This window comes from Rhinoraja longicauda, chromosome 6, assembly GCF_053455715.1.
Source record: "Rhinoraja longicauda isolate Sanriku21f chromosome 6, sRhiLon1.1, whole genome shotgun sequence".
NCBI lineage: Eukaryota > Metazoa > Chordata > Chondrichthyes > Rajiformes > Arhynchobatidae > Rhinoraja > Rhinoraja longicauda.
The window spans coordinates 47,208,477-47,223,036 of NC_135958.1; the positions used below are offsets into that span (position 1 = coordinate 47,208,477).

The 14,560-nt window shown below is 41.7% G+C and overlaps 1 protein-coding gene across 3 annotated transcripts in view; it reads right to left on the minus strand.

Annotated features, from left to right (window-relative positions):
• Nucleotides 1-11,193, minus strand: part of LOC144594446 (dual specificity mitogen-activated protein kinase kinase 4-like) — a 120,583-nt gene extending 109,390 nt beyond the window's left edge. Inside the window, exons 1-2 of one of the 3 annotated variants that reach the window (XM_078400933.1) lie at nucleotides 10,884-11,191; nucleotides 10,422-10,567 (exon numbers count right to left, since the gene is read on the minus strand). In XM_078400933.1, the coding sequence (XP_078257059.1) occupies nucleotides 10,422-10,509 (88 nt within the window). In that variant the 5' untranslated portion in view covers nucleotides 10,510-10,567; nucleotides 10,884-11,191. Of the gene's footprint in view, nucleotides 1-10,421 lie in introns of all 3 variants that reach the window. The other 2 variants (XM_078400934.1, XM_078400932.1) reach the window with 2 other exon arrangements.
• Nucleotides 11,194-14,560: the final 3,367 nt, after the last annotated feature.

A 14,560-nucleotide genomic window follows, 5' to 3' on the forward strand; every position in this document is an offset into this window, starting at 1 on the left:
GCCAAAATGCAGCTCTCAAAGCCATAGGCATCATCACCAAGAACAAAGGCCGCAAAAGAACAAAAATACAGCAGCACCAGTGTTTGTTTCATTATGCAGACTTGGAGAAATATATCACTATTGCTCGATTTAAATTCTCAATCCCTTCCCAAAAGCATAGGATACCTTTACAAGGACAACTACAGTGGTTCAAGGTAGCAATATGCCATCACTTTCTCATACTGTTTAATGAAAAAAGCAGTAGCCTTGCCAGCAATGCCAATATTCCATGTACCAGTCATACAGCTGATGGTACATACAAACTATATTCAGTCTTCTACTTCTGTACATCAAAATGGCATCAAAATTGCAGAGGGGAATATCGCAGTAACAACAATAAATTCCGCTGAAATGTTTATTGTGCAGTGTTTAAAGAAAAAAACTGAGCCAGTGACAAACCCAAACAAAGTTTGGACTTGAACCAAATAAAGTAGCGTTGATTAGTAGCAGCACTACTTCCTACAGGTATTATACCACAATTTTTATAGAACCTCTTAACAGCCAACCTTCCTTAAAGCAGTGCTTCTTAAATTGGTGAATGAAACTAGGGTGAATGAAACTAGAGGGGTGCATGACTTAATATATATAAAATTATACACAAGGGAGAATAAGACAGAAATTACCAAAAAACATAAGAAAATTTAGTCAAGGGTGAATGAAATTTTGTGATAAAGACTCAAGGGTGAATGAGTTTAAGCACCGTGCTTAGAGGATCTAGAAAGTAGCTGCTCAACAGGGAGGATTGCATTCCCTGCTACCTAATTCATCATGTGGACCGATTTACTCTTTGTTCTAACCAGGTTTTCCTGTCTCTGCTCCTCACAAATACATGCCTCATCCCCAAACTGCAAAACTCAACTCTTTTCTACTCTTCTGTATTCCTATTTAGTTTTATTCTTCCCATCAACACAAGTTCATTCAGAGAAGCGCATCTGTAGATGTGCTCTAAATAAAAATGAAGACACTCCTTCAGGCACCTGTTGGAATCTCAAGTGGCTCAAAGGAGTCACATCCAAGAATGTTTGTTCACAATAAATCTCCATTCAATATTTGGAAAATAATTATCGCAATGAAGCAGGATTTGGGGAGACAAAGGAGAGGAGGGTATAATTCAAATCATTGTTCTTAGGCATTTCCTTGAGATCCAGAGCTGGATTCCACTCTTTTTTTTACATATTCAGAGATGAGACCAATGTAAGAACCACAAATTCTTCCATAGTTGGGTAGGAGCTGCTCAAAAGTGTGGATAGGTAGTTCAAGAGGAGGTGCCATCTAGAGGGAGTGAAATTTATTTGCATTATAAAAGTTATATGTATTTACATGTAATAATAGATGTTAAAGTGACGTGTGCTAAATACAATTTTATTGAGATAATTATTAACTTAATATGCAATTATGACCGTAAATAGGGAGATTGGGTTTCTGTGATACACATGTAGGCTTCAAATATGAGACATCTTAATTTTTTCCTCAGGACACATGTTGGTAATTATTGTCCATTCCTTCAAGACAGTGGCTTGTTCTCAAGGAGTCAGGCAACGCTAGAATCTCAAACACTGGTCAACCGGTGGTTTCCTCCCCAAAGAAACATAAGGGAATCAGTTCTGGTTGTGTAACTTCATGATCACTTTTACTGATACCAGATTTTATTGGGAGATTTTTTTTAAACTGAATTGAAATTCTCAAATCACAATGAGGACAATGTAGAAAATAGACAGATTATGCTAAATATTCTTATAGACCTTTAAAATTCCTTCAATGATCGACTTGTATTCGATAACTTAGTACAGAAGATATGGCAAAGATATAGCTAGTTTTGATTACAGACCGATACTGGGTGCAAACAAAATCATGAGAATGTAGTAACATTTCACTTGCTACAACCTGGTCACAGTAAAGTTTGTAGTTGAAAAGATACTTAGTTCATCCATCGGTTTACCACCGCCACCCTATGCATTATTTGTAAAACAAATGAAGGAATCCATATTACTAATTCATTGAATGGTACATCTCACAAAATAACAGCTGTTTTATAGAAAGATAATTTACATCTGTAATCATGCGAGATTTTTATTATAGCAATCAAATTACATGCAATCTAAAGTAATAATTTTTAGACTTTGTCCCTAAAAAGGCCAGCATTTATAACCTATCAATGGATGTCCTTGAAAAGCTGAAGGCAAGTCATCTTTGCCAACTCCTACAATTTTGGCACACAATAGTTCCTATGCAAGAGGTAAAGGAATGTCACCTAATAACCATAATCATGCGACAGAATTGTGTTCAACTTGGACAAGGCGATATGTTTATTTGATCTTCCCGAGTCATGAAGGTTGCAGATTTGAACGGTACTGTTGATAAAGCCTTGATGGGTTACTGTAGTGCATCCTTTATATCATGCTTAATTGTGTGGATGGTAGAATTCAATATTTCAAGTGAACAGAATCCAGATTTGCTGCCTGACCAGATGAGATACTCCAGCACTGTGTCCTTCCCTCCACCACCATCATATTCTTGACTTGTTGACAGTGGAAAGCCTTAGAAAATCATTTGTGACCCACTATGCAGATCATCCACCCTCTCCCTGATCCAGCTTACATGACTTTAGGTTGAAATTTTACATGGCTCCTTACGTTGAAATTTGTGGTCAAAGACAATCTCAGAATATTCAGCATAGCTAATCTGTTAATGCTAGGCCACAGATATCTAAGGAAGTGGTTGTAAATGGACACTTTCTGGCTTTTGTGTAGTACTTTCAATTATCAGGCAACATATGGATATTATGGGCTTGCTACATGTTGCATTGATTAGTTCATTATTTCCAAAGTTAAACATGCAGTTCAACACCTTGCAACCATAGGAGAATGGCAACAAAATCCAATTCAGGTCTCATGTTGGAGGGCAGGTTAGGAAACACCTGAAGGTAGGTAAATCAAGGATGCTGCCTTTTGGAAGGGTGGGCTGAAAGATGGCAGATGGAGTTTAATGCTGATAAGTGTGAGGTGCTGCATTTTGGTAGGACAACTCAAAATAGGACGTACAGGGTAAATGGTAGGGAATTGAGGAATGCAGTGGAACAGAGGGATCTGGGAATAACTGTGCATTGTTCCCTGAAGGTGGAATCTCATGTGGATAGGGTGGTGAAGAAGGCGTTTGGTATGCTTGCCTTTATAAATCAGAGCATCGAATATAGAAGTTGGGATGTAATGTTAAAATTGTACAGGGCATTGGTGAGGCCGAATCTGGAGTATGGTGTGCAGTTCTGGTCGCCAAATTATAGGAAGGATGTCGACAAAATGGAGAGGGTACAGAGGAGATTTACTAGAATGTTGCCAGGGTTTCAGCACTTAAGCTACAGAGAGAGGTTGAACAGGTTGGGTCTTTATTCTTTGGAGCGTAGAAGGTTGAGGGGGGGACTTGATAGAGGTTTTTAAAATTTTAAGAGGGACGGACAGAGTTGACGTGGGTAGGCTTTTCCCTTTGAGAGTGGGGAAGATTCCAACAAGGGGACATAGCTTCAGAATTGAGGGACAAAAGTTTAGGGGTAACATCAGGGGTAACTTCTTTACTCAGAGGGTGGTGGCTGTATGGAATGGGCTTCCGGTGGAAGTGGTGGAGGCAGGCTCGATTTTATTATTTAAGAGTAAATTGGATAGGTATATGGATAAGAGGGGATTAGATGGTTATGGTCTGAGAGCAGGTAGATGAGACTAGGTCAGAGAGAGTGGTTGGCGTGGACTGGTAGGGCCGAACGGGCCTGTTTCCGTGCTGTAGTTGTTATATGGTTATATGGTTATATGAAGAACCCATGCAATAATAGCAGTAACAGGATCGGTCCAAGTCAGCATGTAATTACGACGGGGAAATCATGCTTGACTAATCTTCGGGAATTCTTTTGAGGATGTGACAAGTAAAAATGGACAAGCGAGAGCCAGTGGATGTGGTGCACCTGGACTTTCAGAAAGCCTTTGATAAGGTCCCACACAGGAGATTAGTGGGCAAAATTAGAACACATGGTATTGATTAGTTCATTATTTTCATGGGTATTGACATGGATAGAAAATCGGTTGGCAGACAGGAAACAGAGTAGGAATAAACGGGTCCCTTTCAGAATGGCAGGTAGTGACTAATGGGGTGCTGCAAGGCTCGGTGCTGGGACTACTACTATTTACAATACACATTAATGATTTAGATGAAGGAATTAAAAGTAACATTAGCAAATTTGCAGATGACATAAAGCTGGGTGGCAGTGTGAACTGTGAGGAGTATGCTGAGGATGCAGGGTGACTTGGACAGGTTGGGTGAGTGGGCAGTATAATGTGGATAAATGTGAGGTTATCCACTTTGGTGGCAAGAACAAGGCGGCAGATTATTATCTGAATGGTATCAGGTTAGGAAAAGGGGAAGTACAACGAGACCTGGGTGTCCTTGTACATCAGCCACTGAAAGTAAGTATACAGGTACAACAGGCAGTGAAGAAAGTTAATTGCATGTTGACCTTCATAATGAGAGAAGTTGAGTATAGGAGCAAAGAGGTCATTCTGCAGTTGTACAGGACCCTGGTGAGACCGCACCTGGAGTGTTGTGTGCCGTTTTGGTCTCCTAATTTGAGGAAGGACATTCTTGCTATTGAGGGAGTGCAGCATAGGTTCACGAGGTTAATTCCCGGGATGGCGGGGCTGTCATATGATGAAAGAATGGAGCAACTGGGCTTGTATTCACTGGAATTTAGAAGAATGAGAGGGGATCTTATAGAAACATACAAATTAATAAGGGATTGGGCATGCTAGGTGCAGGAAACATGTTCCCAATGTTAGGAGAGTCCAGAACCAGTGGTCACAGTTTAAAAATAAGAGGTAGGCCATTTAGAAGAGGTAGGCCATTTAGAGACGAGGAAAAACTTTTTCACCCAGAGTGTTGTGAATTTGTGGAATTCTCTGCCTCAGAAGACAGTGGAGACCAATTCACTGGATGCATTCAAAAGAGTTAGATAGGGCTAGCGGAATCATGAGATATGGGGAGAAGGCAGGAACAGGGTACTGATTGTGGATGATCAGCCATGATCACATTGAATGGTGGTGCTGGCTCGAAGGGCCGAATGGACTACTCCTGCACCTATTGTCCATGTGTCTATGTAATAATATCTTGGGAGCAACTGTCATCTTTATATTCAGTACGAGTCCAGTCTCTGATGAATTTTTCAATCAATTCCCACAGACTTCAGTTTTACTCACAACCCTCGAGTCAAGTCTTGGCCAAATCCCAAGTCACATCATGATTAATCACTCATCTTACCTGAAAATCAGCTAAGTTTTAGTGCATACATTAAGTTGTTCTTCAATTCCACCTAGCACATAAGCTCAAAAATAATCCCAAGCGAATTGGTTTATGTCACAGGAACACTTTGCTACATTGCTGGATTGCTTCGCACTTGATACAAGAAAACATGCTTCCATGCTGTTCAAGTATAAATAGAATGGTTTCAATTATCACACGATTACAATGTACCCACACCACTTTCTCTTACGCAATGTTTACTCAGTACTCATAGTTTTCAAGAAAGGTTATGCCTTGACTGTCATTTTGAAGAGGTAGTACCCCTGACAGTATAGGCAGCAGGCTAAATGGAACCAATGATACACAACCAACTACCATTCTGAAGAAGGGTCTCGACCCAAAACGTCACCCATTCCTTCTCTCCAGAGATGCTGCCTGTCCTGCTGAGTTACTCCAGCATTTTGTGTCTACCATTCTCATTGCCATTCAGACCCCTAGGTCAGAAGAAGGGTCTCGAACCAAAATATCACCCATTCTTTCTATCCAGCGATGCTGCCTGTCCGGCTGAGTTACTCCAGCATTTTATGTCCACCCTGGGCACGTAAACTAACTTAAGTGAAATACAGGACACAGTGTCTACCAGAACTATAATCAGTAGCGACACAAGAAAACCAACTATTTATTTACCAACCCATACGAGTTATGGTTAAATAGGATATAGCTGAGAACATGTCGCGAACACCTTCTATTACTTTATAGGCAGTAAGCTGATAGGAATGATTTTTATTTACCTACTTGTAGACAGGATATATCCTGGTAATTGTGCATATTGCGACATAGATGCTAACATTTCAATTATATTCCAACTGCTTACTCGAAACAGAGTTACTTTTGGAATCCAGATCTTAACATTACAACCATATGTTTTTACATGTGGAATGAACTGAATTGGATTGCATCTTTGATGGTATGGATCTTCGATAGCCAAGGTGCATAATTTACTCAGGACCTTTGGAAGACGATGGACTCGAACATTTTAGCCTTTTCTTTTCTATGGGGCACTCATGCAGCTGCCAGTTTCAATCAGTTGATTAACTGCTCACCACCTCAATGATCCAATGGTAGGGTCTGCAGTTTTGTCCTGATACATCTACTGTGGAATTGTTCATTGCTTTAGCATGCCACAGTTCCGCTCTGTAGCTTCACCATACTGGCATCTCATTTAAATGCACATCTAATGTTGCTCTGACACTCCTCTACACATGTTGAAATCTCCCTGGAAGATGAAAGGTCACCTGAAATATCTGGCTTAAGTGTGAGAAAGTGAAGGAAATACTGGGTCATAAAATTGTTGACTGATGTGCAATACAACTCTGGTGATACAGATGGTCCACAATGCCACAGCTCCATTGTGCATTAAGATAATCACATTGCACAATTTCTAGAAATCCCAAAGTGAATTGTTTGGATCTTTTGCATCCATCATAACGGCCAGATGTGTAATCAAATCAAGATCACAAACAAAAGACACTGCCCCTGAATGTGTAAACCACTACAAAGCAAAACAGCAGTGTCACTGCTCAATGAATGTTCTCAAATCTCCAAAGGGGATTAGGGCACATAGTTTGCAAACTCAAACACAAGAGTGTTATCCAGTGTGCTGCAACTGACACAGCTGCAGCTAGTGGCAGTTCCACAACATACAGTACTGAGTTTTCTCATGAAGATGTGACATGGTCTCCACAGGGACACGAGTCCAAGCAGATGCATCTGTGACAGATAAGATTGGCGAGGACAAGGTCAAATAGGTTAAAGAACTTAGTGGCAGTTTCAGGCCATTTCAGAGGCAGCAAAGAAACAATATTGATGCTTTATATAGACACATGTGGACTAGACCCAATAATGACGCCAGGTTTTTATCCTTAAAATAAAGCTTAGCTTTAATACAATCCAATAGTTTCCTGGTTTAATTTTATTGCAGCTACATTTTAATGCAGATTTAAATTGAAATTGGAGATCTGGTTAAAATGAAGGGCCATTCCTAAAACACGTTAAAGCACCAAAGCTTGCAGCAATCCCTATGTTAATTTTACAAATTCTAACTGAAATCAGTAAATTGGATATACCACAGATAACACGAGTAGATGGAGCCCTGAAGTGACTAATATCTGCTTGAAGAACTGCAAAAATGTTTCTTCCGTTATATCAACTGGACTTGACCAAGGGACTAGCCACTCTTGGACTTAATTGATGATCAAGGCCCAAAGATAAAACAGCAATTGCAGACTTCCTTGACATGTATTGATGTTCCTCATAATTCTAACACTCAAGATTTAATCTAGGAACTAGACCACCACCATAAAAGCAAATAGTTTATATTCAGATGTTCAAAAATAGATTGAGGATGGGGTTGGGATGGAGAAGAGTAAAAACACAAATCTCTCAAGTGGATCCAAGAGATTCATATACTTATAGAACCTGATGCCGTTTAATAGGGCTGCATATCTTTGCTGATATTCAATGTTATGACAGATATCACTGGTGTGCTCTACAAATTATGGCAATTATTTTACCACAATGAATTTTGTCAGAACTAATTGATCTAGGTTTATGCTATAAAACCATGCAAATTTACAGAAATATTATAAGACAAAGCAAATAAAAATCCCTCGCTTTAAATTATTTCCAATAAGTATCCTTCAGACAACAAAAAAAATGATAGCATATTTCAGTCACTGACTGCTACAAATTTACAATTGGACAAATACGAAAATTTCACTGTATAGTGTTTACAATGTAGCAAAATAACAGTTTTGAAAAGTCCACTCATCTCACTTTGGATCATTTTCTTTACAAATCGTTTAATCGACGTCAAAATCTTGTGCAAGTTATGTACACGTCAACACCAAACTCTAAATTCTATAATGGAAAGATTGGGTTTATTCTCACTGGAAAGAGTGCGGACCTTAAAAAGATTTATAACATTTTGAGGAGATGGTTGGAATCTTTCCCCAGTACAACTCTGGTTTTGAGGGGGAAATTTAAAGAAGATCTGAGAAATGATTCCCCACAAAAAGCAGTGAATATCTGAAGCAAGCTGCAAAAGGTGGTGGAGGCAGATACAATTTTAATGTTAAAACTAGATCAAGTGGACCCAAACCTCTCCTGCATTGGTGCAGTACCCTCTCCTTCTCCCCTCCCTCCCCCTCCCAACTTCCCCCTCTACCCCCCTTATCCACCTTCCTCTCCCCTCTCCCCCCCCCCCCCACTTCCCTCCCTCCTCCCTCCCTAGGAGATAGTTTTAAACTTTAAAATGTGAATAACTTTAAAAATATAACACCGATTTCAATAAAACTACTTGATTTCAATAAAACCATTAAAGCGATGACGGTGAGTAAGGTTTCAAACTATCATGTACCATTTTGGCTGTAGTTCGATCACAAATAAACAAACAAACGAGTTTTAGTATATAGATGGAGTTTGAATAATATTAGAGGGATAAGGGCCTAACGTGTTAAATGAGATTTGTCTAGGTAAAAATCATAGTCTGCATGGACTAGTTGGGCTGAAAGAGCCCATTTTCCTGCTGTATGATTCCATGAAAGAATTGGGCTCAGTTGTAAAAAGCATGTGACAACAAATCCATCTCTCATTTGCATGAGCACATGCAGTTGTTTTATACCAAACAGCACTGTTTGGGAATGATGATGCAAGTACCTATGGGAGAAAAGCAGTAAATCTATGAAGCGCACCAAAGTGGCTCTCTGAAAGCTAAAAATAGGCTGACTGCATACAAACCACCCTATGGAACAGACACCACACGAGGAAACCGGAAAGCAATGCTTCACAGGTGAACCAAACGAATGGATGGGTTGACTTGATGTTAATTGTAAATGACTAAATTAATTAAGAACTCTGATGAACTGCAACAGCAAACTTCAATGGTTCAATAATAATAGCACAACCACTAAATTCTACTGCCTTCCAACTTGCAACCAAATATTTGTACTGCCTAAACATTTTACCAGTGTTATTTCTGCAATGTATGTAGCATGTTGATTCTCCTGGTGGTAGCATGACACAGTTAAGAGATTAATAAATCAAAATGGGTGAAAGAATACATTCCTATGGTTATGTCATTTTTGACCACAGTGCCAGGAAAAAATACCAGTCTTTTATCTAACATTCTACTAGCTACCAAATTATAAACAAACAACTATGCTGAATATTATAACAAAGTTTAAACCAAGCACTTAAACGTTAGCCTACAAATTAAAAGATCTGATAAATAGGTTATCATATCTGTCTGCGTCATTTTATTTTTTGGCTTAATCCGAATAATTTTGTTTTTAATACATTGGTCTAAGGGGCATTGTTGGTTATAAAGGCCATCTTTTTACACTGAGGAATCCCACAATACAAATGCGGAAAGAGGAAACTTGAGCTTTTAGAAGAAACAGAAAGAGGAACTGAAAAGTAAACTTTATCAGGTAGAAATATCTATTTTTTGATAACTAAGTGTAACCTCAAGACCTTACTTCAGCGAAACAAACATTGTTTTACAGCAGCCAAAGAAAAATAACCATACAAATTTCCCAGAGATTGCTACATTTTTAAAATTAATATTGTTTTATTTTAACCACAGAAGAAACAGAAGTGTGGAAGTAGTTCAAGCATAACAGGGCTACCCTGACTTCTGCACTCATACTAACATTTCAAAGCAATTCAATGTTTATAACACGTTGAAATGATTTGAGGAGTGCAATTGGCATCATTTAAGCACAATTATTTTAATTTATAATTTATAAGTGTAAAAAGAAAAAGCAGGATGGATGACAATGAAAAGGCAAACTATAATTTTGCAATTATTGCAGACATAAAATTTGCTTCCACATATAATTTCATGAATGATAACATGAGAACAGTAAAATTAGAGCCATCTAACCCCAATCCACACCTTATATTTCGATGCACAATGAAGAGGCTGCCTGGAGCTGCCAGTTTACCAAGGTACTAACACCCTCCAAAGCAGAAAGGCAATATGAAGGAAATCTACATTATACATTACAAATAACATTACACAAGAGTGCCGTGCGATGGCTTACCCTGCATGCAGGTGGTTGTGTTTTGTTGCTGACTCTGTTGCTGCTGTGCCGAGCTGCTGGAGTTGTTGCTGTAGCTGGGAGTCGCCATTGTACAGATAATATTCCAAAGGGGGCTGCAATGCAGCAACTCGGTCACTCGCTTCCTTCTTTTATATATTTATGCGAAAAACACACAACACACACACAACACTCAGTCCCTTATTGACTTAACAGGACCCAAATCCCACCGTCGCCGTCAAGACAAACGGTTAAAATCCTCTTGAAGATTTCTTTCGAGCACCATATCACAATCCCACACATACACAATTTTTTTTTAAAACTTCGCTGTATAATTAAAAGAAAACCCTTCCAAAATTTTTTTTAAAATTATGGTACACAAATTTATATATTCAAACCAAGGTAAAAATTATTGGCGCGGCGCAACACTGTAGTTCCCACAGGAATGTCCAAATAGTTTCTAACCGAATTAATTCTTCTCTTGGAAAAAAAACAATATTTAAACTAGGAGCTGCCCGAGTGGCTGGAGGCGCCGCCACCGCAGCCTGACAAAGAAGCCATGGACACCCGCTGCCCCCCTCACGGCAAGAGACAGCCTCTCGGCTCTGTGTGGGAGAGCTTTCAAAAACAAGACTGAGGTCTGTGTGCGGTCCCAGGAAGAGGTGATCAGAGAAGAAATGGGGAAAATCCCATGCAAGATGCGTCTCTCCCCCGGCGTCAGTCACATCTGTGAGTGAGGGAACAAGATGGGAAAGGAAGAGGGAGGAGGGGGAGGGGGAAGCGAGGACGGCACGGCACGGCGCAGCCGCATCGCCGCGCGGGATTGTGGGGCGTGTAGTCCCATCCGCTGACAGGGCCCGCGCGCTCTCCCTGCCGAACTCCCGCCGGCGGACTACAGCTCCCAGGATGCACGGTGGCCGGCCAGGGATGGCCAGTGACGCCCGGGTGCCGCCCCTCGTGACGCAGGCGGGAGGCACAAGGCCGGCAGCTGAGCTGGGTCAGAGTTGAGAGTTGTGTGCCCAGCCTGCAGGCTGCTGCACAGCCCAGCAACATATTCTTTAACCAAAACCTCAGGCCTGTCTCACTTTAGCACTCCTCCTGCTTTCTGGATTTCACTAAAGCTATAATTTCCATAGGCCTAAATGGCCATCCAGAGTTTTGCTTTCAAGATGCATTATATTTTTATTTTACTTAGGATTTTGATGCCAAAGTGTTAGAAACATAGAAAATAGGTGCAGGAGGAGGCCATTTGGCCCTTCCAGCTAGCACCGCCATTTATTGTGATCATGACTGATCATCTACAATCAGTAACCTGTGCCTTCCTTCTCCCCATTTTATTTATTTCTATTTAATTTATTTGCATATATTGAAAATAAATCTATGTTACAACAAAATAAATCTTTACAACTCATGAGTATGGAGGAACTGCAGATGCTGGTTTAAATGGATAAATAGACAAAAAGCTGGGAGTAACTCAGTGGGTCGGGCAGTATCTCTGGAGAAAAGGAATAGATGACATTTCGGGTCGAGACCCTACTTTCAATCTAAAGATCGGTCTCGACCTGAAACGTAGGGTTGCCAACTGTCCCGTATTAGCCAGGAGATCCCGTATTAGCCAAGACATCCCGTATTTTGGGCTAAATTGATTTGTCCCGTACAGGACTGCCCTTGTCCCGTATTAGGCCCGGGGGGGGGGGGGGGGTGGGGGAGCGCTGTAGGCCCCAACACTAGGTCCCGACACTGTAGGCCCCGACGCTCTAGGTTTCCGATATTTTAGTTCTGGACAGTCTAGGTCCGGAGGCCCGGGTGCCGCCTAACAGAGATTGCACAGCAACCCGCCTCCTGGCCCAGGCGGCCGCCATTGGTGGAGCGGGAGCACATGGCCGCTGGCTGGGTGAGGTCACATGGGACGCAGGGCCGTGACGTCACCTTGTCCCGTATTTGGGAGTGAGATATTTGGCACCCCTACCGAAATGTCATCTATTCCTTTTCTCCAGAGATGCCGCCTGACCCGCTGAGATACTCCAGCTTTTTGTGTCTGTGTTTGGTTTATAACTCATGATCCCACTAATCTGGTTGTGCACTTGCAAAGCTTGAATCAACAAACATTTGAATTAGGAAGCAGAGTAAGCAACTTTCCATCATGTAATAAGGTAATTGCAGATATGGTTGGAACCTCAACAGTTTGCCAACCTCCCTGCAGTGACCTCTCAGCCCCTTGTTTAGTAAGGACAAATTTGCCTCCAGAACTCACAAGCAACAAAAAAAGCATCATTTCACATTCTTATAATAGGCAATCTTTTAATTTTAAACAGTCACTCTCAGTTCTGGATTCTGCCAAAACAGAAAACACCCTCTCCAGTCCACGTCCATCCTATCAACATCGTATATGTTTCAATCAAGTAATCTCTCATTCTTCAAAATTCAGGCAGATCCAAGCCTCGTCCATCCAATCTTTCCTGAGAAGCATCCTCACCCAGTAGGGAATGGGAAGAGGAGTTAAAATGATTAACAACCAGGAGATTCAGTAGGCCTTGGTGGGTGGACCAAGCACGTGTTCAGCTAAACTGTCGCCGAGCCTGCACTTGATCTAGCTTATGTTCAGGAAGCCACATCAGGAACACCGGATGCACTAGATGATGTGTGCAGGAAGGAACTGAAACGTCACCCATTCCTTCTCTTCAGAGATGCTGCCTGTCCTGCTGAGTTACTCCAGCACTAGATGATGTTTTGTGTCTTTTTTTTACATTAACTTCCTTCCTTCCTTTAATAAAGAGACTAATAATGTACACAGTTATCCAGGTGCAATCTCATTCAGGTCCTATTTAGAAACATGAAATGTTTCCATGTTTTACAAAGATAATTTTGGAAACTATCTGGAGGTATTCAAAGATATTGTGGAAGTTATAGAGTATATTGTTAAATGGGAAATATGGATCATGTGGATTTCACAGTGATTTCATGTGGGTCAGGCTGGTTGTGGTGACATATTTGATGGAAATCTGAAATTAAAAAACATAAATCACTCTGCAGGTCATTTGTGGAAAGAAAAAGAAAGTTAACAGATTCATCTGAAAACGTTAACACTGTTTCTCTTTCCACAAATGCTTCTTGACCTTCTGAGTGGTTTCCCATTTTATGATACATAGCTGACTGTGCATGTGATGTCAGCTGATCCCTTGAGATGAGAAATGAGTACTCTCACCAATTTACATACAAGTCCTGAGATGACACAGAAATCTGATCGCAGATATACTTTTGTAGTTTCTTCTGACCGGCACAGAATCGTGGAGCATGGGTGAGATGGAAGTAGAGGTCGTGTTTGCTGAGAAAAGGGATCTGACACCAGCAAACAACGTGCAGTGCTGCATTGATGAACTTCTAAACACAATTTTATTTACCTCAAAAGTGCTCAGCAAGATTCCAGGGACGAGGGCTACCGCAGGGAGCGGCAAGCCACCTCCAACTGCGCACGCGTGGATACCGGGCCCGGCAACCCTCCCCCAACTGACGACCCATGGACCCGTTGCCAGCTGGGGAGTCTCACCCGGGACTGGGGGTGGGCGAGGGGGGAGAGGAAAGGGGAGAGGGAGCCACACCCCGGCCCCGGGCGGCCATCGCGGCGGCCAGCAGCAGGAGAGCAGCTGCAAGGCACTGCCGCATGTTCGACCTGCCGGCGGCCATCTTCTTTGACCTTCTCTCTGCCACCGTGCTGCACCACGGGAGGAAGGGCAGGCGCCGGGCATGCCGGGATGGCCACCCGTCCTCCCTGCGCTGCTGGGCCCGCTAACCCTCCCCCAACTGCGCACACATGGATACCGGGCCCGGAAACCCTCCCCCAACTGCGCATGCGTGAATACTGGGTCCGCCAACCCTCCCCCAATTGCGCACGTGAGGATGCCGGGCCTGGAAACCCTCCCCCAACTGTGCAGGCGTGGCTGTCATGCCCGGCAAGTTTATAAAGTTTATAAAGTTAATTACTTTTAAAAAATAACGAAACTTGATACAGCACACCGCAGACGAATGGTAAGTAAGGTGAGCCTAAAATTGTTGTGCTATCGTATACCGTTTTGGCTGTATTTCGGGAACATGCATACATACAAGATGAGAGTATTAGTAATATACTGGACCAAGTGGACCCG